Genomic DNA, 26,138 nt, shown 5'->3' on the forward strand with positions numbered 1-26,138 from the left:
TTATGTTGGTGAAAAAAGGTATTTGCAATGAAGAAGTCATTGGACTTACAAAATTCTATCATATGATCTCCGGCATTGTTTCTGTCACCAAGGCCATATTTTCTAACTACCGTTCCTTCTTTGTTTCCAACTTTTGCATTCCATTTGCCAGTAATTATCAATGCACCCTGATTGCATGTTTGATCAATTTCAGACTGCAGCAGCTGATAAAAATCTTGAATGTCTTCATCTTTGGCCCTAGTGGTTGGTGCATAAATTTGAATAATAGTGATATTAACTGTTCTTCCTTGTAGGCGTATGGATATTATCCTATCACTGACAATGCTGTACTTCGGAATAGATCTTGAAAAGTTCTTTTTGATGATAAATGCAACGCCATTCCTTTTCAAGTTGTCATTCCCGGCATAGTGCACCATATGATTGTAAGATTCAAAATGGCCAATACCAGTCCATTTCAGCTCACTAATGCTTAAGATATCAATGTTTATGCGTTCCATTTCATTTTGGACAATTTCTAATTTTCCTTGATTCATTCTTCATACATTCTGGGTTCTGATTATGTTTGCAGCTGTTTCTTCTCATTTTGAGTCATGCCACATCAGCAAATGGAGGTCCTGAAGGGTTTACTCCATCCACATCATTAAGGTCAACTCTACCTTGAGGCAGCAGCTCTTCCCCAGTTGTCTTCCAACCTGGGCGGCTCATCTTCCAACCTGGAGGGGCTCATCTTCCAACCTGGGGGGCTTATCTTCCAGCACTGTATCAGACAATGTTCTTCTGCTATTCATTAGGTTTTCACTGGTGAACTCTTTTCAGAAGTAGACTGCTGGGTTCTTCTTCCTAGTCTGTCTTAGTCTGGAAGCTCAGCTGAAACCTGTCCTCCACTGGTAACCCTGCTGTTATCTGAATACAGGTGGCGTAGCTTCCAGCATCGCTGTAACACACAAACCCCGACAGTACGACAAACTGACAGACATGTGGTAGTTCTATTTTTAGTTTTTTTTTTGGGAGCAGCCACACTGTTTGCCATAATGGTGTCATGCATTCCCACCAGCAATGGATAAGGGCTCCAATTTCCCCACATCCTGGCCAACGTTTGTTATTTTGTTTTTTTTGGTCAGTGTCATTCTAATGGGGGGTGAGGTTGTATCTCATTGTGGTTTTGATTTGCATTTCTCTGATAGCTAATGATGTTGAGCATCTTTTCATGTGCTTGTTGCCCATTTGAATATCTTCTTTGGTGAAATGTCTTTTCAAGTCTTACACCAATTTTTTTTTTATTGGGTTGTTTGTCTTTTTGTTAAGTAGTAGAAGTATTTTATGTATTTGAGATATTGGACTCTTATCAGATATATGTTGCCCAAAATTTTTTTTCTCAATGTGTAGGTTGTATTTTCAATTTTTTGATAAAGTCCATTGATGAACAAAGGTATCTAATTTTTATAAGGTCCCATTTATCTATTTTTTTTTTTTTTGCTTCTCTTGCTTTTGTTATCACATCTGATAGTCCATTGTTAAAAAGTAGGTTCCAGAACCTCCCCCCCTACATTTTCTTCTAAGAATTTTATGGCTTTAGTTTTCACATTTAGGCCCTTGATCCATTTTCAATTGTTTTTTGTGTATGGTGTGAGGCTTAGGTCCTGATTCATTCTTCTGTATATGTAATCCAGTTTTCCCAGCACCGTTTGTTGAAGAGGCTCTTCCTTTCCCATTGAAAGGACTTAACATCCTTGTGGAAATCAGTTGGCCATAGATGTGTGCACTGCAGATTCTTGAGTAGGAGAGTGAACTGGTTTTTTAGGAAGGATAACAAGGCAGTTGTATGCAAAGAGGATTTCAATAGGGGACTGGAAATAAGAATTCCTGCGGTGCTTCAAGAGGAGTGGTTGAAGGCTGGATTAGTTAGATTTACAGGAATGGAGAGAAGGACAGAATTGAGAGATGTTAAAAAAGAATCAACAGGCTTTGAAGATACTTTGTGTCTTAGGCTGTGTTCTCTAGAGAAGCAAAACCAATAGTGTGTGTGTGTGTGTATATATATATATACATATATATATATATACACACACATACATATTTATATATATATGGAAAAAATGCTGTTGTAGAGTCTGTAACATGGGCCAGGCTGGAGGCTTCTCCTGATTCATGTAGGTGCAGGGGCTGGGGAGCCCAAGATCTGCAAGTCAGACAGCAGGGCTCTTGCTCTCAAGCTGCAAAGATCCACGAATCCCAAAATTGGCAGGCAAGATCCCAGGTAAGCTGCTAGCTCAAGTCGCAAGAACTGCAGGTCAGTCAAACAGTAGCCAGCAGCAGGATCCAGAGCAAGCAAAAGCCCACGAGCCTTGCCAGAAAGTCCACTTATATTCGATGCAGACCACACTCCCAAGGAAACTCACAGCATATCCCATCATGGAAGAGATCACATCATCCTATGACTGCCAAGCTATATCTTAACTGCCAAACCACTGAGAATCATGGCCCAGCCAAGTTGACACTCAACCTTAATGATCACAGTCCATTCTTTGTCAACTTGGCACCTGTACACATCTTCTTAAACCATATACCATCTCTGAATAAAGATAATTATAAAGCCATACTTGTGCCTAACATGGTACAACAAACACACATACAACCAAATATGTACTAGTCCTGTTTACATCTTTTATTTTGTAAGTGAAGAAAACAAAAATATTTGAAGCACACATACAAGGAAAAAATACTCCTAACAATTACAGTCCTAGTTTCTGCAACTGGTCACATGGCCATAACTGGTATTTAGAACTACCTTCTTCCACCACCCATTCTGTATTCCCTCTGCTCTGAGTAAACACCCCAGCTGGTCATGATTCTTTGCCTGGTGGGGCGACCCAAACCTTCATTCCTGAAGGGTCTCGGCCATAGTAGTCATGTTGGAATTGGGTTGCTGTAGTTTTCCATTGACTAATCACAGGGCATGGTAGTACCAAGAGACGCCCTAAGAGATCTCCTGCATTCCAGGCATACTCTTCTTTACCTCTATTATGCAATATCAATCTGATTTCTTCTTCATAATCAGGGTCAATCACACCAGCCAATATGGTAACTATCTTATTTGTCTGTTGATACAGAGGCATAAGGAGCCCAAAGTGGCCAGGTGGCTTTCTCAGCTTCCAGTGCAGTGGATGTGTCTCCAGGTGGGAGCATTTCTGTCTTTGGAACTTTGACCTCTAGACCTGCAAAGCATAAGGTCGTTGGAGCAGGAAGGAAAAATCTTGCAAGTGGGTCACTAGGGGTAATAGCGAGTGGTGCCACTCCCATTTCTACCTCTGGATTCCTATGAATCCTGGCTATGGAAGAAACAGCAGCATATATTGGATGCTGGTTTAGCACCTATACAGCCTTTTGAAGAACACTGCCCCAACCCTGAAAAGTATTACCACCTAGCTGGGGCCATAATTGTGTCTTTAGATGTCCATTCCATCATTCTATCAAGCCATCTGCTTCAGGATGATTGGGGACATGGTAAGGCCAGTGAGTTCCATGAACATGGACCCATTCCTGCACTTCATTTGCTGTGAAGTGAGTCCTTTGATCCAAAATGATGCTCTGTGGGATACCATGGTAGTGGATAAGATATCTGTAAGTCCACCGAAGGTAGTTTTAGCAGAAGCATTTGGCAGGGAAGGTGAATCTGTATCCAGAGTAAATGTCTATTCCAGTGAGAATAAAACACTGCCCTTTCCATTAAGGGAGTGGTACAATGTAATCAGCTTGCCACCAGGTTGCTGTCTGATCACCTTGAAGGAAGGTGCCATATCAGGGACTCAGTATTCGTCTCTGCTCCTGGCAGATTTGGCACTCAACAGTGGCTGTAGCCAAGTTGGCCTTGGTGAGTGGAAGTCTATGTTGCTGAGCTCATGCATAAGCTCCATCCCTGCCACCATGGCCACTTTGCTCTTAAGCTCACGAGCAATGACTGGGTGGGGAAAGAGGATGACTGGTTTCCAGAGAACGTGTCATCCTATCCACATGATTGTTAAAATCCTCTCCTGCTGAGGTCACCCTTTGGTTAGCATTCACATGGAGCACAAATATCTTCATGTCTTCCGCCCATTCAGAGAGATCTATCCACATACCTCTTCCCCATATTTCTTTGTCTCCAATTTTCCAATTATATTCCTTCCAAGTCCCTGACCATCCAGCCAAACCATTGGCCACAATCCATGAATCAGTATACAGTCACACAGCTGGCCATTTCTCGCTCTGGGCAAAGTGAACAACCAGGTGCACTGCTTGATATTCAGCCCATTGGGACAATTTCTCTTCATCACTGTCCTTCAGGGAGGTCCCAGAATGGCGGTTGTGCTGCCGCTGTTCACTTTCGAGTGGTGCCTGCATATCGTGTAAAACCATCTGTAAACCAGGCATGAGTTTTCTGTTCCTTAGTCAGCTGATCATAAAGAACTCCCCATGAAGCCACAGATGCAGACTGGGAGAAGGAAGATAATGTGACAGGGGTAGAGACCATGGACATTTGGGCCACCTCCTCATTCAACTTACTTGTGCCTTCAGGTCCTGCTTGGGCCCAGTCTCATATGTACCACTTCCATTTAATGATGGAGTGCTGCTGTGCGCGTCCAACTTTATGGCTCTGTGAGTCACACAACACCCAGTCATGATGGTGACTTGGTGGCCCATGGTTAAGAGTTCAGTCTCTACTAAGGCCCAGTAATAAGCCAAAAGCTGTTTCTCAAAAGGAAAGTAGTTATCTGGAGAGGATGGCAGGGTTTTGCTCCCAAATTCTAAGGGTATGCACTGTGATTCACCAAGAGGGGCCTGCCAAAGACTCCACGCAGCATCTCTATCTGTCACTATACTGCAAGCACCATTCTGTGTTGGTTAGCTAGTGCTGCTGTAACAGAAATACCACAAGTGAATGACTATAATAAACAGAAGTTTATTCTCTCACAGTCTAGTAGGCTAGAAGTCTAAATTCAGGGCGCCGGCTCCAGAGGAAGGCTTTCTCTCTGTGTCAGCTCTGGAGGAAAGTCCTTGTCATCAGTCTTCTCCTGGTTTAGGAACTTCTCAGTGCAGGAACCTCAAGTCCAAAGGATGTACTTTGCTCCCTGCATTGCTGTCTTTATGGTATGAGGTCCTCCCGTCTTTCTGCTCCCTTCTCTCTTTTATATCTCAAAAGAGATTGACTCAAGATACAATCGAATCTTGTAGATTGAGTTCTAACTCATTAGCATAACTGCCTCAAATCCTGCCTCATTAACATCACAGAGGTGAGATTTATAACACAGGAAAATCACATCAAATGACAAAATGGTGAACAATCACACACTACTGGGAAGCATAGCCTAGCTAAGTTGACAGATATTTTGGGGGTACACAATTCAATCTATGACACATTGAATCTGGGAAACAGAAGAAGAGGAGACTGGGTGTTTCTCAGTGGTTTCACTGAGAGAAATGAACAAGCTCTTGGGGAGAGTCAGTTTGATGAGGAATAATTTCAGAAGATATTTGGATGTGGGTGACGTGAGTTCTTGAAAGTAACAGAGGCTAGAGATTTCTGCAGAGAGGTCATCGAAGATGGGGAAAGAGGAGTGGAGAGGAGGGAGAGTAGAATGGTCTGAGTACTAAATCTGGTGTGGGTGTGTAACCCATAGGTGGTGGTGGAAGAAGAAATTCCAGAAAGAAAAAGTCTGTGGTCTCAGATGTTGTAAAAGTTAAAAGAGGGAGGGCAGTGAAAATATCTTCGAATTTGGCCAAGAGATATTAATTTTATGCTGTTTCCAGTAGTCTTGTGTATGAAGGCATTACTGCAGAGGGTCAGGAGAAATTAGATGATGAGGACATGGAAAGGCAGTAGATGTAGTCCACGTATTTCAATTATTTGGAAGGGAAGGGAATGAGATAATAGATTAAGACTTAGTGGAATTCATAAATGAAGGTTTTTCAGGTTAGAAGAGATCTGACCCTCCAAGAAGGCAGAAAAAATAAGAGCTGGGAATAAGAACAGATTGACGGTGCTAGAAAGAATTCCATATGACTGAACCTGTGGATGAGCTGTATTGCTACATCTGAGCGGCTGGAGCCTCCTGTGTGGGAATTGTTGCTGTTGTTGTTGTTGTTAGGTGCCACTGAGGTGGTTCCAACTCATAGCAACCCTATGTATAACAGCATGAAACACACCCCAGTCCTGTGCCATCCTGACAATCGTTGTTATGCTTGAGCCCATCGTTGCAGCCACTGTGTCAATCCATCTTGTTGAGGGTCTTCCTTTTTTTTTTTTTTTTTAAATTTTTATTGTGCTTTAAGTGAAAAGTTACAAATCAAGTCAGTCTGTCACACAAAAACCCATATACACCTTGCTAGGCACTCCCAATTACTCTCCCCCTAATGAAACAGCCCACTCTCTCCCTCCACTCTCTCATTTCGAGTCCATTTCGCCAGCTTCTAACCCCCTCCATCCTCTCATCTCCCCTCCAGGCAGGAGATGCCAACATAGTCTCAAGTGTCCACCTGATCCAAGAAGCTCACTCCTCACCAGCATCCCTGTCCAACTCAGTGCCAGTCCAATCCATGTCTGAAGAGTTGGCTTCGGGAATGGTTCCTGTCCTGGGCCAACAGAAGGTCTGGGGGCCATGACCACCGGGGTCCTTCTAGTCTCAGTCAGACCATTAAGTCTGGTCTTATGAGAATTTGTGGTCTGCATCCCACTGCTCTCCTGCTCCCTCAGGGGTTCTCTGTTGTGTTGCCTGTCAGGGCAGTCATCGATTGCAGCCGGGCAACATCTAGCTCTTCTGGTCTCAGGGTGATGTAGTCTCTGGTTCATGTGGCCCTTTCTGTCTCTTGGGCTCGTAGTTGCCTTGTGTCCTTGGTGTTCTTCATTCTCCTTTGATCCAGGTGGGTTGAGACCAATTGATGCATCTTAGATGGCCGCTTGCTAGCGTTTAAGACCTCAGATGCCACTCTCCGAAGCGGGATGCGGAATGTTTTCTTAATAGATTTTATTATGCCAATTGACTTAGATGTCCCCTGAAACCATGGTCCCCAGACCCCTGCCCCTGCTACGCTGGCCTTCAAAGCATTCAGTTTATTCAGGAAACTTCTTTGCTTTTGATTTAGCCCAATCGTGCTGACCTCCCCTGTATTGTGTGCTGTCTTTCCCTTCACCTAAAGTAGTTCTTATCTACTATCTAATTAGTGAATGCTCCTTTCCCACCCTCTCTCCTCTCCTCCTCGTAAGCACAAAAGAATGTTTTCTTCTCAGTTTAAACTATTTCTCAAGTTCCTATAATAGTGGTCTTATACAATATTTGTCCTTTTGCAACTGACTAATTGCACTCAGCATAATGTATTCCAGGTTCCTCCATGTTATGAAATGTTTCACAGATTCCTCACTGTTCTTTCTCAATGCGTAGTATTCCATTGTGTAAATGTACCTTAATTTATTTATCCATTAATCCGTTGATGGGCACCTTGGTTGCTTCCATCTTTTTGCTATTGTAAAGAGTGCTGCAATGAACATGGGTGTGCGTATATCTGTTCGTGTAAAGGCTCTTATTTCTCTAGGATATATTCCAAGGAGTGGGATTCCTGGATCGTATGGTAGTTCTATTTCTAGCTTTTTAAGGAAGCGCCAAACCGATTTCCAAAGTGGTTGTACCATTTGACATTCCCACCAGCAGTGTATGAGAGTTCCAATCTCTCCAAAGCCTCTCCAACATTTACTATTTTGTGTTTTTTGGATTAATGCCAGCCTTGTAGAGTGAGATGAAATCTCATTGTAGTTTTGATCTGCATTTCTCTAATGGCTAATGATTGTGAATATTTCCTCATATATCTGTTAGCTACCTGAATGTCTTCTTTAGTGAAGTGTCTATTCATATGTTTTGTCCATTTTTTAATTGGGTTATTTGTCTTTTTGCAGTTGAGTTTTTGCAGCATCATGTAGATTTTAGAGATCAGGAGCTGATCAGAAATGTCATAGCTAAAAACTTTTTCCCAGTCTGTAGGTAGTCTTTTTTTAGGTAGTCTTTTTAGTCTTTTGGTGAAGTCTTTGGATGAGCTTAGGTGTTTGATTTTTAGGAGCTCCCAGTTATCTAGTTTTTCTTCTACATTCTTTATAATGTTTTGTACACTGCTTATACCATGTATTTTTTTTTTATACCATGTATTAGGGGTCCTAACGTCGTCCCTTTTTTTTTCTTCCATGATCGTTATAGTTTTAGGTTTTATATTTAGGTCTTTGATCCATTTTGAGTTAGTTTTTGTGCGTGGAGTGAGGTATGGGCCTTGTTTCATTTTTTTTGCCAATAGATATCCAGTTATGCCAGCACCATTTGTTAAAAAGACTGTCTTTTCCCCCTTTAACTGTTTTGGGGCCTTTGTCAAATATCAACTGCTTATATGTGGATGGATTTATGTCTGGATTCTCAATTCTGTTCCATTGGCCCATGTATGTGTTGTACCAGTACCAGGCTCTTTTGACTACTGTGGCCGTATAATAGGTTCTAAAATCAGGTAAAGTAAGGCCTCCCACTTTGTTCTTCTTTTTCAGTAATGTCTTATTTATCCGGGGCCTCTTTCCCTTCAATATGAAGTTGGTGAGTAGTTTCTCCATGTCATTAAAGAATGTCATTGGGATTTGGATTGGAATTGCATTAAAGGTATAGATCGCTTTTGGTAGAATAGACATTTTTATAATGTTAAGTTTTCCTATCCACGAGCAAGGTATGTTCTTCCACTTATGTAAGTCTCTTTTGGCTTCTTGCAGAAGTGTACTGTAGTTTTCTTTGTATAAGTCTTTTACATCTCTGGTAAGATTTATTCCTAAGTATTTTATCTTCTTGGGGACTACTGTAAATGGCATTGATTTGATGATTTCCTCTTTGATGTTCTTTTTGTTGGTGTAAAGGAATCCAGCTGATTTTTGTATGTTTATCCTGTATCCTGATACTCTGCTGAACTCTTCTATTAGTTTCAGTAGTTTTCTGGAGGATTCCTCAGGGTTTTCTGTGTATTTGCAGATCATGTCATCTGCAAATAGAGATACATTTACTTCTTCCTTGCCAATCTGGATGCACTTTATTTCTTTATCTAGCCTAATTGCTCTGGCTAGGACTTCCAGCACAATGTTGAATAAGAGTGGTGATAAAGGGCATCCTTGTCTGGTTCCCGATCTCAGTGGGAATGTTTTCAGGCTCTCTCCATTTAGGATTGGCTGTTGGCTTTGTATAAATGCCCTTTATTATGCTGAGGAATTTTCCTTCTATTCCTATTTTGCTGAGAGTCTATCATGAATGAGTGTTGAACTTTGTCAAATGCCTTTTCTGCATCAATTGATAATATCATGTGATTCTTTTGTTTTATTTATGTGGTGGATTACATTAATTGTTTTTCTAATGTTGAACTATCCCTGCATACCTGATATGAATCCCACTTGGTCATGGTGAATTATTTTTTTTGTATGTTGTCAAATTTTATTGACTAGAATTTTGTTGAGGATTTTTGCATCTACATTCATGAGGGATATAGGTCTATAATTTTCTTTTCTTGTAGTGTCTTTACCTGATTTTGGTATCAGGGATATGGTGGCTTCATAGAATGAGTTTGGTAGTATTCCGTCCTTTTCTATGCTCAGAAATACCTTTAGTAGTAGTGGTGTTATCTCTTCTCTGAAAGTTTGGTAGAACTCTGCCGTGAAACCATCCAGACCAGGGCTTTTTTTTTGTTGGGAGGTTTTTGATTACCTTATCAATCTCTTCTTTTGTTATGGGTCTATTAATTGTTCTATCTCTGTTTGTGTTAGTTTAGGTAGGTAGTGTGTTTCTAGGAATTCAGCCATTTCTTCTAGGTTTTCAGATTTGTTTGAGTATAGTTTTTCATAGTAATCTGATATGATTCTTTTAATTTCATTTGGGTCTGTTGTAATATCGCCTATCTCATTTCTTATTCGGGTTATTTGCTTCCTCTCCTGTTTTTCTTTTGTCAGTTTGGCCAGTGGATTATCAATTTTGTTGAGTTTTTCAAAAAAACAGCTTTTGGTCTTGTTAATTCTTTCAATTGTTTTTCTGTTCTCTAGTTCATTTAGTTCAGCTCTAATTTTTATTATTTATTTTCTTCTGGTGCCTGCAGGTTTATTTTGTTGCTCTTTTTCTATTTGTTCAAGTTGTAGGGATAATTCTTTGATTTTGGCCCTTTCTTCTTTTTGGATGTGTGCATTTATTGGTGTCCCAAAGGTTCTGATAGGAAGTGTTTTCATTCTCATTGGATTCTCTGAATTTCTTTATTCCACCCTTAATGTCTTCGATAATCCAGTCTTTTTTTGAGCAGGGTATTGTTTAGTTTCCAAGTGTTTGATTTCTTTTCCTGTTATTGATTTCCACTTTTATGGCCTTATGGTCAGAGAAGATGCTTTGTAATATTTCAATGTTTTGGATTCTGCTAAGGCTTGCTTTATGACCTAATATGTGGTCTATTCTAGAGAATGTTCCATGTGCACTAGAAAAGAAAGAATACTTGGTTGCTGTTGCGTGGAGTATTCTGTATATGTCTACGAGGTCAAGTTGGTTGGTTGTGGCATTTAGATCTTCCGTGTCTTTATTGAGCTTCTTTCTGGATGTCCTGTCCTTCACCAAAAGTGCTGTGTTGAAGTCTCCTACTATTATTGTGGAGCTATCTCACTTTTCAATGCTGATAGAGTTTGTTTTATGTATCTTGCAGCCCTGTCATTGGGTGCATAAATATTTAATATGGTTATATCTTCTCGATGTATTGTCCCTTTAATCATTATATGGTGTCCTTCCTTATCCTTTCTGATGGATTTAACTTTAAAGTCTATTTTGTCAGAAATTAATATTGCCACTCCTGCTCTTTTTTTTTTTTTTTCAAGTTTGAAAAGTTAAATTTATTCAATATAAAGGGCTCCCCTTTATTCAGAAATCATGTCCGTTTTACCTTTGTGGTTTAAAATGTGCTGCTTTATATGAAATAGAATCATAGCAGATAAAGACTTTTTTTTTTTTTCAAGTGTCCACCTGATATAATTAGCTCACTCTTCATCAGCGTCTCTCTCCCACCCGCTGACCAGTCCCTTTCATGTCTGATGAGTTGTCTTCGGGGATGGTTCCTGTCCTGTGTCAACTGAAGGTCTGGGGAGCATGGCTGCCGGGATTCCTCTAGTCTCAGTCAGACCATTAAGTTTGGTCTTTTTATGAGAATTTGGGGTCTGTATCCCACTGATCTCCTGCTCCCTCAGGGGTCCTCTGCTGTGCTCCCTGTCAGGGCAGTCATCGATTGTGGCCGGGCACCAACTAGTTTTTCTGGTCTCAGGATGATGTAGGTCTCTGGTTCATGTGGCCCTTTCTGTCTCTTGGGCTCTTAGTTGTCGTGTGGCCTTGGTGTTCTTCATTTTCCTTTGCTCCAGGTGGGTTGAGACCAATTGATGCATCTTAGATGGCCACTTGTTAGCATTTAAGACCCCAGATGCCACATTTCAAAGTGGGATGCAGAATGATTTCATAATAGAATTATTTTGCCAATTGACTTAGAAGTCCCCGCAAACCATGTTCCCCAGACCCCTGCGCTTGCTCCGCTGACCTTTGAAGCATTCATTTTATCCCGGAAACTTCTTTGCTTTTGGTCCAGTCCAATTGAGCTGACCTTCCATGTATTGAGTGTTGTCTTTCCCTTCACCTAAAGCAGTTCTTATCTACTGATTAATCAATAAAAAACCCTCTCCCACCCTCCCTCCCTCCCCCCCTCGTAACCACAAAAGTATGTGTTCTTCTCAGGTTTACTATTTCTCAAGAGTTTATAATAGTGGTCTTATACAATATTTGTCCTTTTGCCTCTGACTAATTTCTCTCAGCATAATGCCTTCCAGGTTCCTCCATGTTATGAAATGTTTCAGAGATTCGTCACTGTTCTTTATCGATGCGTAGTATTCCATTGTGTGAATATACCACAATTTATTTAACCATTCATCCGTAGATGGACACCTTGGTTGCTTCCAACTTTTTGCTATTGTAAACAGAGCTGCAATAAACATGGGTGTGCATATATCTGTTTGTATGAAGGCTCTTGTATCTCTAGGGTATATTCCCAGGAGTGGGATTTCTGGGTTGTATGGTAGTTCTATTTCTAACTGTTTAAGATAACGCCAGATAGATTTCCAAAGTGGTTGTACCATTTTACATTCCCACCAGCAGTGTATAAGAGTTCCAATCTCTCCGCAGCCTCTCCAACATTTATTATTTTGTGTTTTTTGGATTAATGCCAGCCTTGCTTGTGTGAGATGAAATCTCATCGTAGTTTTAATTTGCATTTCTCTAATGGCTAATGATCGAGAGCATTTTCTCATGTATCTGTTGGCTGCCTGAATATCTTCTTTAGTGAAATGTGTGTTCATATCCTTTGCCCACTTCTTGATTGGGTTGTTTGTCTTTTTGTGGTTGAGTTTTGACAGAATCATGTAGATTTTAGAGATCAGGCTCTGGTCAGAGATGTCATAGCTGAAAATTCTTTCCCAATCTGTAGGTGGTCTTTTTACTCTTTTGGAGAAGTCTTTAGATGAGCATAGGTGTTTGATTTTTAGGAGCTCCCAGTTATCGGGTTTCTCTTCATCATTTTTGGTAATGTTTTGTATTCTGTTTATACCATGTATTAGGGCTCCTAGGGTTGTCCCAATTTTTTCTTCCATGATCTTTATCGTTTTAGTCTTTATGTTTAGGTTTTTGATCCACTTGGAGTTAGTTTTTGTGCATGGTGTGAGGTATGGGTCCTGTTTCATTTTTTTGCAAATGGATATCCAGTTATGCCAGCACCATTTGTTAAAAAGGCTATCTTTTCCCCAATTAATTGACACTGGTCCTTTGTCAAATATCAGCTGCTCATACGTGGATGGATCTATGTCTGGGTTCTCAATTCTGATCCATTGGTCTATGTGCTTGTTGTTGTACCAGTACCAGGCTGTTTTGACTACTGTGGCTGTATAATAGGTTCTGAAGTCAGGTAAAGTGAGGCCTCCCACTTTCTTCTTTTTCAGTAGTGCGGTGCTTATCCGGGGCTTCTTTCCCTTCCATATGAAATTGGTGATTTGTTTCTCTATCCCCTTAAAATATGACATTGGAATTTGGATAGGAAGTGCGTTAAATGTATAGATGGCTTTTGGTAGAATAGACATTTTTACTATGTTAAGTCTTCGTATCCATGAGCAGGGTATGTTTTTCCACTTAAGTATGTCCTTTTGAATTTCTTGTGGTAGAGCTTTGTAGTTTTCTTTGTATAGGTCTTTTACATCCTTGGTAAGATTTATTCCTAAGTATCTTATCTTCTTGGGGGCTACTGTGAATGGTATTGATTTGGTTATTTCCTCTTCGGTGTTCTTTTTGTTGATGTAGAGGAATCCAAGTGATTTTTGTATGTTTATTTTATAACCTGAGACTCTGCCAAACTCTTCTATTAGTTTCAGTAGTTTTCTGGAGGATTCCTTAGGGTTTTCTGTGTATATAATCATGTCATCTGCAAATAGTGATAACTTTACTTCTTCCTTGCCAATCCGGATACCTTTTATTTCTTTGTCTAGCCTAATTGCCCTGGCTAGGACTTCCAGCACGATGTTGAATAAGAGCGGTGATAAAGGGCATCCTTGTCTGGTTCCCGTTCTCAAGGGAAATGCTTTCAGGTTCTCTCCATTTAGAGTGATATTGGCTGTTGGCTTTGCGTAGGTGCCCTTTATTATGTTGAGGAATTTTCCTTCAATTCCTATTTTGGTAAGAGTTTTTATCATAAATGGGTGTTGGACTTTGTCAAATGCCTTTTCTGCATCAATTGATAAGATCATGTGGTTTTTGTCTTATGTTTTATTTATGTGATGGATTACATTAATGGTTTTTCTGACATTAAACCAGCCTTGCATACCTGGTATAAATCCCACTTGATCAGGGTGAATTATTTTTTTGATGTGTTGTTGGATTCTATTGGCTAGAATTTTGTTGAGGATTTTTGCATCTACATTCATGAGGGATATAGGTCTATAATTTTCTTTTTTTGTAATGTCTTTACCTGGTTTTGGTATCAGGGAGATGGTGGCTTCATAGAATGAGTTGGGTAGTATTCCGTCATTTTCTATGCTTTGGAACACCTTCAGAAGTAGTGGTGTTAACTCTTCTCTGAAAGTTTGGTAGAACTCTGCAGTGAAGCCGTCCGGGCCAGGGCTTTTTTTTTGTTGGGAGTTTTTTGATTACCATTTCAATCTCTTTTTTTATTATGGGTCTATTTAGTTGTTCTACTTCTGAATGTGTTAGTTTAGGTAGGTAGTGTTTTTCCAGGAATTCATCCATTTCTCCTAGGTTTTCAAATTTGTTAGAGTACAATTTTTCATAATAATCTGAAATGATTCTTTTAATTTCATTTGGTTCTGTTGTGATGTGGTCCTTCTCGTTTCTTATTCGGGTTATTTGTTTCCTTTCCTGTATTTCTTTAGTCAGTCTAGCCAATGGTTTATCAATTTTGTTAATTTTTTCAAAGAACCAGCTTTTGGCTTTCTTAATTCTTTCAATTGTTTTTCTGTTCTCTAATTCATTTAGTTCAGCTCTAATTTTTATTATTTGTTTTCTTCTGGAGCCTGATGGATTCTTTTGTTGCTCAGTTTCTATTTGTTCAAGTTGTAGGGACAGTTCTCTGCTTTTGGCTCTTTCTTCTTTTTGTATGTGTGCATTTATCGATATAAATTGGCCTCTGAGCACTGCTTTTGCCGTGTCCCAGAGGTTTTGATAGGAAGTATTTTCATTCTCGTTGCTTCCTAAGAATTTCCTTATTCCCTCCTTGATGTCTTCTATAACCCAGTCTTTTTTCAGGAGGGTATTGTTCAGTTTCCAAGTATTTGATTTCTTTTCCCTAGTTTTTCTGTTATTGATCTCTAGTTTTATTGCCTTGTGGTCTGAGAAGATACTTTGTAATATTTCGATGTTTTGGACTCTGCAATGGTTTGTTTTATGACCTAATATGTGGTCTATTCTAGAGAATGTTCCATGTGCGCTAGAAAAAAAAGTATATTTTGCAGCAGTTGGGTGGAGAGTTCTGTATAAGTCAATGAGGTCAAGTTGGTTGATTGTTGTAATTAGATCTTCCGTGTCTCTGTTGAGCTTCTTACTGGATGTCCTGTCCTTCTCCGAAAGTGGTGTGTTGAAGTCTCCTACTATAATTGTGGAGGTATCTATCTCACTTTTCAATTCTGTTAAAATTTGATTTATGTATCTTGCAGCCCTGTCATTGGGTGCATATATATTTAATATGGTTATGTCTTCCTGATCAATTGTCCCTTTTATCATTATATAGTGTCCTTCTTTATCCTTTGTGGTGGATTTAAGTCTAAAGTCTATTTTGTCAGAAATTACTATTGCTACTCCTCTTCTTTTTTGCTTATTGTTTGCTTGATATACTTTTTTCCATCCTTTGAGTTTTAGTTTGTTTGTGTCTCTAAGTCTAAGGTGTGTCTCTTGTAGGCAGCATATAGATGGATCGTGTTTCTTTATGCAGTCTGTGACTCTCTGTCTCTTTATTGGTGCATTTAGTCCATTTACATTCAGGGTAATTATAGATAAATAAGGTTTTAGTGCTGTCATTTTGATGCCTTTTTATGTGTGTTGTTGACAATTTCATTTTTCCACATACTTTTTTGTGCTGAGGTGTTTACCTTAGTAAATTGTGAGATCCTCATTTTCATAGTGTTTGACTTTATGTTAGTTGAGTCGTTATGTTTTTCTTGGCTTTTATCTTGAGTTATACAGTTGTTATACCTTTTTGTGGTTACCTTATTACTTACCCCTATTTTTCTAAGTAAAAACCTAACTTGTATTGTTCTGTATCGCCTTGTATCACTCTCCATATGGCAGTTCAGTGCCTCCTGTATTTAGTCCCTCTTTTTGATTATTGTGATCTTTTACCTATTGACTTCCATGATTCCCTGTTATGTGTATTTTTTTTTTAATTAATCTTAATTTGTTTGTTTTTGTAATTTCCCTATTTGAGTTGATATCAGGACGTTCTGTTTTGTGACCTTGTGTTGTGCTGATATCTGATATTATTGGTTCTCTGACCAAACAATATCCTTTAGTATTTCTTGTAGCTTTGGTTTGGTTTTTGTAAATTCTCTAAACTTGTGTTTGTCTGTAAATATCTTAATTTCGCCTTCATATTTCAGAGAGAGTTTTGCTGGATATATGATCCTTGGCTGGCGGTTTTTCTCCTTCAGTGTTCTGTATATGTGGTCCCATTCCCTTCTTGCCTGCATGGTTTCTGCTGAGTAGTCTGAACTTATTCTTATTGATTCTCCCTTGAAGGAAACCTTTCTTTTCTCCCTGGCTGCTTTTAAAATTTTCTGTTTATCTTTGGTTTTGGTGAGTTTGATGACAATATGTCTTGGTGTTTTTCTTTTTGGATCAATCTTAAATGGGGTTCGATGAGCATCTTGGATAGATATCCTTTCGTCTTTCATGATGTTAAGGAAGTTTTGTGTCAGGAGTTCTTCAACTATTTTCTCTGTGTTTTCTGTCTCCCCTCCCTGTTCTGGGACTCCAATCACCCGCAGGTTATCCTTCTTGATAGAGTCCCACATAATTCTTAGGGTTTCTTCATTTTTTTAAATTCTTTTCTCTGATTTTTTTTCAGCTATGTTGGTGTTGATTCCCTGGTCCTCCAGATGTCCCAGTCTGCATTCTAATTGCTCGAGTCTGCTCCTCTGACTTCCTATTGCATTGTCTAATTCTGTAATTTTATTGTTAATCTTTTGGATTTCTACATGTTGTCTCTCTATGGATTCTTGGAACTTTTTAATTTTTCCACTATGTTCTTGAATAATGTTTTTGAGTTCTTCAACAGTTTTATCGGTGTGTTCCTTGGCTTTTTCTGCAGTTATCCTAATTTCATTTGTGATATCTTTAAGCATTCTGTAAATTAGTTTTTTATATTCTGTATCTGATAATTCCAGGATTGTATCTTCATTTGGGAAAGATTTTGATTCTTTTGTTTGGGGGGTTGGAGAAGCTGTCATGGTCTGCTTCTTTAAGTGGTTTGATATGGATTGTTGTCTCCGGGCCATCACTGGGAAACTAGTTTTTCCAGAAAATCCGCTAAAAAAAAAAGGCAGTCAGATCCCTATCAGAGTTCTCCCTCTGGCTCAGGCTATTCGGATGTTAATGAAGCCGCCTGGGGAGGGTGGGGGAGGGAACAGAGAGATAGGAGAGTAGCACCTCAGAATATAGCCAGAGTTGCTTGTCTTGCTTGGAATGACTATTATATCTGAGATTCCCGCAGGGCGTGTCGCATATGCGTGCTGGCTGTGTGGAGATTGCCCCCGGGGGGTCTGGCCCGCTGGAGTCACGGTCAGATCCTCCGCTTCCAGCCCCACGCCCAGCGTCAAGGCTCCCCTACTGGGACGGTGCACTCTCGACTCCAAAATCAGTCGCTGCTTCCCGGGGACTTCTCGTCCCTCCAGCCGCGTGGCCGTGCCGCCTCCGAGAACCAGTTGGGCCTCCTCCCGGGGTTAGTTCAGATGGGTGGAGCAGGTCCCCGTGCTTGTGCCGTGACCGAGTGTCCCGGCTGGGACGCTGTTCTCCCCGCTCCAATACCAGTCGCTGCCTCCCGGGGACTTCTCCTACCGGCTGTGTCCCTCGCCGCCCGTGCGACCCGGCTGGGCCCCTTCCTGGGGTTAGTTCAGGGGGGTGGAGCAGCTCTCCGTGTTTATGCCGTACCTGCGTCCAGCCCAAATCCCGGCGGGACGGTTCTCCGGCTGGGACGCTGCTCTTCCTGCTCCAAGACCAGTCACTGCCTCCCAGGGACTTCTCCTACCGGCTGCGTCCCACACCGCCCGTGGAACCGGCTGGTCCCCCTCCCGGGGTTAGTTCAGGGGGGTGGAGCCGCTCTCTGTGCTTGTGCCGTACCTGACTGGTACGCTGGCTCCAGGCTCTGGAAACAATTGCTGCTTCCCCGTATTAGTTCGTTCTCCGTCTCTAAATCTGTGTTTGTTGTTCAGGGTTCGTAGATTGTTATGTATGTGATCGATTCACTTGTTTTTCCGTGTCTTTGTTGTAAGAGGGCTCCGCCTCCTCCTGCTCTTTTTTGATTGTTATTTGCTTGATGTATTTTTTCCATCCTTTGAGTTTTAGTTTGTTTGTGTCTCTAAGTCTAAGGTGTGCCTCTGGTAAGCAGCACATAGACAGATGTTGTTTTTTAATCCATTCTGTCACTCTCTGTCTATTGGTGTATTCAGTCCATTTACATTCAGGGTAATTATGGGTAGGTATGAATTTAGTGCTTTCATTTTGATGTCTTTTTTGTGTGTTGACAGTTTTTTTTCCCACTTGATTTTTTGTGCTGAGTAGATTTCTTTATATATTGTCCTTTCCTCATATTTATTGTTGTTGATTTTGTTTCTGCTGAGTCTGTATTTTTCCCTTGTATTTTATTTTGTTGAGTAGGATAGTTTGTCTCCTTTGTGGTTACCTTATTATTTACCTCTATTTTTCTAAATTTAAAACTAACTTTTATTTCTTTGTATCGCCGTACCTTCCTCTCCATATGGAAGGTGGATGATTACATTTCTTAGTCCCTCTTTATTATTTTAATGTAGTCTTCTTTTATATAATAACATCGCTGTTACCCTCTGTTGGTTTTTTGTTTTTGTTTTGTTTTTTAATAGTCTTGCTTTGTTTTTTTTGGATTTCCCTGTCTGGGTTGACTTCTGGTTGCTCTGCCCAGTGTTCTAGTCTTGGGTTGATACCTGATATTATTGATTTTCTAACCAAAGAACTCTTGTTAGTATTTCTTGTAGTTTGGGTTTGGTTTTTACGAATTCCCTCAACTTGTGTTTATCTGGAAACGTCTTAATTTCACCTTCATATTTAAGAGACAGTTTTGATGAATATAGGATGCTTGGCGGGCTATTTTTTTCCTTCAGTTTTTTAAATACATCATTCCTTTGCCTTCTTTCCTGCATGGTTTCTGCCAAGTAGTCAGAGCTTATTCTTATTGGTTCTCCTTTGTAGGTGACTTTTTGTTTATCCCTCTCTGCTCTTATAATTGTCTCTTTATCTTTGGTTTTGGCAAGCTTGATTATAATATGTCTTGGTGACTTTCTTTTAAGATCTACCTTATGTGGATTTTGATGAGCACCTTGGATAGATATCTTCTCACCTTTCACGATATCAGGGAAGTTTTCTGCCAACAAATCTTCAACAACTCTCTCTGTATTTTCTGTTCTCCCTCCCTGTTCTGGTACTCCAATCACTCGTAGGTTATTTCTCTTGATAGAGTCCCACATGATTCTTAAGGTTTCCTCATTTTTAAAAAATTCTTTTATCTGATTTTTCTTCAAATATATTAGTGCCAAGTGATTTATCTTCGAGTTCTGAAATTCTAGCTTCTACTTGCTCAATTCTGCTCCTTTGACTCTCTATTGAGTTATCTAATTCTGTAATTTTATTGTTAATCTTCTGAATTTCTGATTGCTGTTTGTCTATGGATTTTTCCAGCTTATTAAAATTTTCGTTCTGTTCCTGAATAATTTTTCTAATTTCTTCAGTTGCTTTATCTGTGTGTTCCTTGGCTTGTTCTGCATATTGCCTCATTTCCTTCCTGATGTCTTGAAGGGTTCTGTATATTAGACTTTTGTATTCTGATTCTGGTAATTCCAGGAATGCACTTCCATCTAGAAGATCCCTCGATTCTTTGTTTTGAGAGCCTGTTGAGGTGATCATGGTCTGTTTCTTTATGTGACTTGATATCGACTGTTGTCTCGGAGCCATCTATAAGTTATTGCATTAGTTTATGCTTACTTAGTGTGTCGTAGCTGCTTGTTTTGTTTTGGTATACCCCTATGGGTTGCTTGAGTGAGCTAGCTTGATTATTTTCACCTTTGGAGCTCTGGTGTCCTGTCCCCAGCTGGCTAGAGGTGTTATCAGGTATATCAGTCTAGGAGTCCATTCAGTTTTCTTGTATGAATTCAGCTCAGGTTTCCAGGTTTAGCTGATATCTAGTGTGTGGTACAGGCTGTGTCCTACAGTCGTAGAGGGGCAGGGGTGATTGGTGTATATACCGGTATCTGATTGCAGCAGGGGGTCATGCTCTGAACAAGGCAGGGGGCTGAGAACCGACCCCCAAGTGTCTCTGAGGAAAACGTGTCTCTGTTCCCTAGAGTGTGCTGATGGGTGGGTTCTGCAGAGGGACCATGGGCACCCAAAGTTTTTGGTTGTAAGGACTGGGAGGTACCAGTTATCTTTGGACCCCTGTCACGGGTGGCTGGGTGACCTGAGTGGAGTTACCAGTCCTTAGATCCCTGATGTGGATAGGTGAGGACCTTGTTTAATAGGCAAAGCAATGTCAAATGTCAAACACCCACCTCTCCACCACACAGCTGAAATGGTTGGTGTTTGCCAACAAGGGTCTATTCTCCCAAAATAGGCTCACACAGTTCCATGCAGAAGTGAAAGGTGCTCAAGGTCCGCGGACGGTTTATGCCTGGACAGGAGCCGCTTCTGTCCTGAGCTCCCCCAGTTAATGGAGCTAGCAAATTATCTTTTCCCCCCAATTGCAAATTTTTTCCTTCCCCAAGGCTGGGAGGATGGCTCTAGGTGCTCACCAGGGTCTATCTCCCCAAAAAAACCCAGTGTCATAGGGTCTATCTCAGGCCCAGGGATTCAGACACTGAAGCCGGCTTGGGGGTGGGGGGGGTAGTGGTAAAATATACGCAAGTACTTAGCTTTTGCTGAGAGCTAGTTCTCCTCAGGTTCTGGAGGTGCGAGGAGGCCGTGTGGCTGGCTGTTTCTCCCTGAGGAAACTGCAGCCAAACGCTAGTACCTGCCCACCGCCACCGCTCTGGGAATGGTGCCTGAGGGCTCCCCGCGGGTCCGGTAACTCCTCTCCACTTATGAACGGTCTCTTCCTTCCCTTGCCCCTCAGTTCGTTGTCTAAGCTTGCCGTTGATGTTCAGGGCTCCCAGCTTTTCACAAATTTACTCATTTCGCTTGTTTTTTTTCATGTCTTTGTTGTAAAGAGTGCTCGATGGAAGCATCTGTCTATTCCCCCATCTTGGCTCCTCCTCGGGTTTTCCTTTTTTTGCTGATCCTCTACTTTATCAAGCATGATGTTCTTCTCTATGGATTGGACTCACCATCTTTGCTTCTAATGAGCATTCTGGCTGTAACCTTTCCAAGACAGATTTGTTCATTCTTACATCAGTCCGTGGTATATTCAATATTGTTGGTCAAAACCATAATTCAAAAGCATCAATCCTTCTGCTGTGTTCCTTATTCATTGTCCAGCTTTCACATGCATATGAGGGGAATGAAAACACCATGGCGTGAGTCAGGAATGCCTTAGTCCTCGAAAGTGACATCTTTGCTTTTTAACACCTTAAGGGGGTCTTTTGCAGTAGACGTGCCCAATTCTCAATGCAGTGTGTCATTTGATTTCTTGACTGCTACTTCCATGGGCATTGATTGCAGACCCAAGTAAAATAAAATCCTTGACAACTTCAATATCTTCTCCGTTTATCACGATGTTGCTTATTGATCAAGGTGTAAGGATTTTTGTTATCTTTTTGTTGAGGTGTAATTCATACCGAAGGCCGTGGTCTTTGATCTTCATCAGTAAATGCTTCAAGTCCTCCGCCTTTCAGCAAGCAAGGTTGTGTCATCTGCATATAGCAAGTTGTTTATGAATCTTCCTCCAATCCTGACGCAGTGTTCTTCTTCATATAGTCCAGCTCCTTGGATTATTTTCTCAGCATAGAGATTACATAAATACAGTGAAAGGGTACAATCCTGATGCACAGCTTTCTTGACTTTAAACCACACAGCATCCCCTTGAATGACTGCCTCTTGGTCTATGTATAGGTTCCTCATGAGCACATTAAGTGTTCTGTAATTCTCATTCTTTGCAATGTTATCCAAAATTTGTTATGACACACAGTTGAATGCCTTTGCATAGTCAATAAAACGCAGGTAAACATCTTTCTGGTATTCTCTGCTTTCAGCCAAGATCCGTCTGATCTCAGCAATGATATGCCCCATTGTACGTTCTCTCCTGAATCTGGCTTGAATTTCTGGCAGTTCCGTGTCGATGTACTGCTGCAGCTGCTTTTGAATGATCTTCAGCAAAATTTTTTGTGAGTGTGAAATTAATGATATTGTTTAATACTTTCTGGATTCTGTTGAATCACCTTTCTTGGGAGTAGGCATAAATATGGACCTCTTCCAGTCGGTTGGCCACATAGCTGTCTTCCAAATTTCTTGGCATAGACAAGTGAGCACTTCCAGTGCTGCATCCATTTGTTGAAACCTCTCAACTGATATTCTGTCAATTCCTGGGGTCTTGTTTTTTGCCAACACCTTCAATGCAGCTTGGACCCCTTCCTTCAGAACCATTGGTTCTTGATCGTATGCTACCTCCTAAAATGGTTGAATGTCGGCCAATTATTTTTGGTACAATGTGTGTATTTCTTTCATCTTGATGCTTCCTGAGTCATTTAATATTTTCATGTTGTTTAATATTTGTGGAACTGTAATTTGCCCCTAATAAAGAGGCCCAGGAGATCTTTTACTCATGAAATAATCTCTGCCACAGGAAGGTAGGCAGTTCTTACCAGGCTGGTTGGAGCTATGGCCTATTGCTTTCAGATATACTCACTTTGTTAGCAGGTGTGAGATGAATTTAGCCATATTCTCTGGTCACTAGAGCAAAGGTCTTCAGACTTACTCCTATTCTACATTGAGAAATTTCTACTACCTTCTTTCTCCTGCCTGTAAAGAAGTATCAACTATGAGGCTACATGTTCTTGTCTGATAAATAATTTTTATTACAAATATAGGGCAAATCGATTTTAAAAATAATTCAGAAGTACGCTTAGCCAGGAGAAATTAAATAACACCATAGAGAGGATGAGGGGAAGTCTACAGTGTGCATCAGGCCTGGAAAACCCTGAAAGAGGCACCTGAGTCGAAGAACTCCCAACCAACCCTCTAAGAGGAAGTCTCTTAGGCAAAGCATGAAGTCAAGTAGTCAATATCAAATAATAATGAGGGAGGAACAACTCAGAAATGGAGGGCGGGAATGGTTGCACAACTCAAAGAATGTAACCCATGTCACTGAATTGTACATGTAGAAATTGTTGAGTTGGTGTATATTTTGCTGTGTATATTCTTAACAACAGCAACAAAAATAAATCAATAAAATTTATAGAAAAAAAAAAAACAAAAAATTCCTTCATGCCACATATCAAGGCCCTTCCAGCTGCAGGTCTTGGCCCAATGGTGGGCTCTGGAATCAGTCTTCTGTGTTTTGGCAAGCACTTTTTTTTAAGTGAAATTCATAAATACAATTAAAAAAGAGTACTACATATGGTAAATAAAAAAATCTAATAAAATACTTCTAATTGGCTCAAAGAAATTCCATCTGTATAGAAGAAGGCTGGGTGGGAAGAACATTTTCCTCTCCTCCCTTTCTCCGTTTTTATCCTAAGGCACATTGGGACACATAGAGCCTATGGAAGAAAATATAAATTGCTGAGGCTGTTTAAGAAGCCTAGGGTTCTGTCCTCATCTTCTCCTCATGTACTAATATCCTCTAATAGCCCTTGCCCCCAAGGGGCTTCAGCACCAGTGCAGCTTTCTATGTTGTACACAACGCCAATAGAATGAGTGACAGTGTTCCTTTTAGGGGCTCCCACTTCTCAAGAACCAAACACACCTTGGCAGAGGTCAAGGTTTCCTGAGAAAGAGGGAGGGGGCAGACAGACCCAATGGAATGTAAGGTGCACAGGCAGAAACCTGGCATAGAGCCATAGTTACAGATTGGTCTGAGATGCCCAGAAACCGAGTTAGATCCATTTCTAAACATGAATAAGGAAAGCCTCTCCTAGCTATTTTTTATTTGGAGCCCCTGATAAAAAAACGTGGAGGAGTTACTGGCCAAGGGAACCTGAGGGATTTTGGTGGGTTCCTTAACCAATCTTTCACCAAAGTCAGATTTGCTTGTATAGGTAAAGTACATAAAAATAATCTCTTTTAGAGAAATAATAAGCAGTTACAAAAATTAAAATAGCAGAATGTCTCAGAGAAAAGATGAAAGCTCAATACTCCCAAATTTTCATTCTTTAACAATAATTTAAATAATTCTCTGAAGGGTAGTTCTCTGATTCCTTTCCTAAGACCCCAGCAGATGGTCTCTGTTACAAGCTGTCTCGCTCTTAAAGCTATAGCCCTCCCTCTGGGAGCAGTTCCTTGTATAAAGTCCATAAATATATTAAAAGATACATGCACTTTTGCATTCACCGGTAGTAATAACCTGTAGATCTTGGCAAATGGTTTTTCTAGTTGCTTCTAGTGGTTTCTCTTGAGACAGGCCTGCCAAAGTTTAGTTTAAAAAGTTTACTAAACAGCAAGTGGTTAGTTCCTGATTCTACAGGCAGACAACCCTGACAGTGGACAGAGGTGTAGAATTCCCCAGTTTGGTATTGGTTATGTGTTTGATTTTCACACTGGGCTTTGGAGAGACAGGAGAAGCTATCGTTGCTTTTACTTTTTCTCTCCTTTTCTGGAACATAACCCACAAAGTTATGGCAAATTCAAGTTAGACGCTGATGGGACAGGACTTGGGTCTGAAGGAGTGAGTGTGCTCTGAAGAGGTAAGTTTTAAGAAAGTCTAGGTCAGGAAAGGGGAGGGATGGGGAGGTTTGAGTACCTCTCCCCCAATGTTGGCTTTGTCAAATTTCAATGACATCTATTGACACTGAAGGGTGAGGCTGTGACCGGGTAGCCTGGGTGTGCAGCATTAGGGAATGAAGGGGTGAGAGTGGAGGCTTCTTTCCTTTTCCCTTCATGGTAAAGGGATCTCCTAGAGATGGGGATAAGAGAGGGTTGGAATAAATACTTCAGTAGTGCAGCCAGCAGGACAGGTTGCATTACTTCTTTTTTACTTCTGAATGGATCATTTCTGTGACTTCTGGGAATGGAGATGCTGAAGTCGGTTTCTTTGGTAGCTGGGCATTGAAGTTCAGGGAAGAATACGCAGCTTCAGTGACCTGAAAAGCATGAGTAACAATCAATTAAATCAACATCCAGAGTCATGCCCTCACCTGGCCTGGCTTGATTCAGCACCACTTACTATCACCACTTTGGAACTTTTAGCTTTGGAGAAGGGCTTTTGTTACCCATTATCTCTGCTGGGTAAACTTCTGTTGAAAGGTCATGAGAAGAGGTACATCATAGTATTCATATGGTGGAAGACAGTATGGCAATGAGAATTAACAAATTACAGACACCCACAACAGTGTGAATGAATCTTACAGAACATAAGTTCAACCAAAGAAGCCAGACACGTGTAAGAACATACTGTATTTTTCACATATATGAAAAGAAAGCCAGCAAAACTAATCTAGAGCATTGGAAGTTAAGATAGTGGTTACCCCCGTGTGGGAAATGACTGGAAGGTTTTTTTTTGTGTGTGTGTGTGTGGATGCTGCTTACATGGGTGTGTTCCTTTTGTGAAAGTTCATACATTGTGAAGGTATACTTCTGTTTTAAGCAATTTTCAGTATATATGTGCACTCTATTAAAAAGTTTAAAATGAGAAAGACTTTGTTAAATTATTACAAAGGAAACAGGACCTCAGAATGTCTTTATGATGGGAATTACCCTTTTGACATTAAGAGCAGGATCAGCTTGAAGGTAGAGGAGGGCATATTATTTAGTGCCTTCTTTGTTCTGAGCATTGTGCTGGGTGCTTGACAAATGTTGTTTAATCCCTTCAACTTCCCTTTAAGGAAGGCAGAAAACTTACTTTACAAATGACAAAGCTGAGAGTCAAAGAGGTAAAGTTACTTGTTCACAGTCACAGAGCTCCTAAGAGACACAATGAGGATTCAAACACAGGATGGGGATAATTCCAAAATCCAACTTCTTGCTATGTGGTAGACTCATGGGAGTAATTAACCAACACTTCTTTGTTGCTACACTGAGAAACTTTGACCCAGACTTGATCTCACATTCCTGCCTTCAAGATTAACTCATTCTAGCGTTTTTGCTTAGGTGGCATTGAGTTCATGTTAATGGTAGTGCAATGATTTGGAAAAGGATAAGGAGAAT

The 26,138-nt window shown here is 40.6% G+C and overlaps 1 protein-coding gene across 5 annotated transcripts in view; it reads right to left on the reverse strand.

Moving 5' to 3' along the window:
* Positions 1-17,485: 17,485 nt before the first annotated feature.
* LOC100672304 (carcinoembryonic antigen-related cell adhesion molecule 21-like) overlaps positions 17,486-26,138 on the reverse strand; it is a 63,202-nt gene continuing 54,549 nt past the window's right edge. For 4 of the 5 annotated variants that reach the window (XM_023543098.2, XM_023543095.2, XM_023543097.2 and 1 more), the window contains one exon: positions 17,487-25,075. In XM_023543098.2, the coding sequence (XP_023398866.1) occupies positions 25,048-25,075 (28 nt within the window). In that variant the 3' untranslated portion in view covers positions 17,487-25,047. Of the gene's footprint in view, positions 25,076-26,138 lie in introns of all 5 variants that reach the window. The other variant, XM_023543099.2, reaches the window with a different exon arrangement.

The sequence above is a fragment of the Loxodonta africana genome, chromosome 11 (genome assembly GCF_030014295.1).
Source record: "Loxodonta africana isolate mLoxAfr1 chromosome 11, mLoxAfr1.hap2, whole genome shotgun sequence".
Classification (NCBI taxonomy): Eukaryota; Metazoa; Chordata; class Mammalia; order Proboscidea; family Elephantidae; genus Loxodonta; species Loxodonta africana.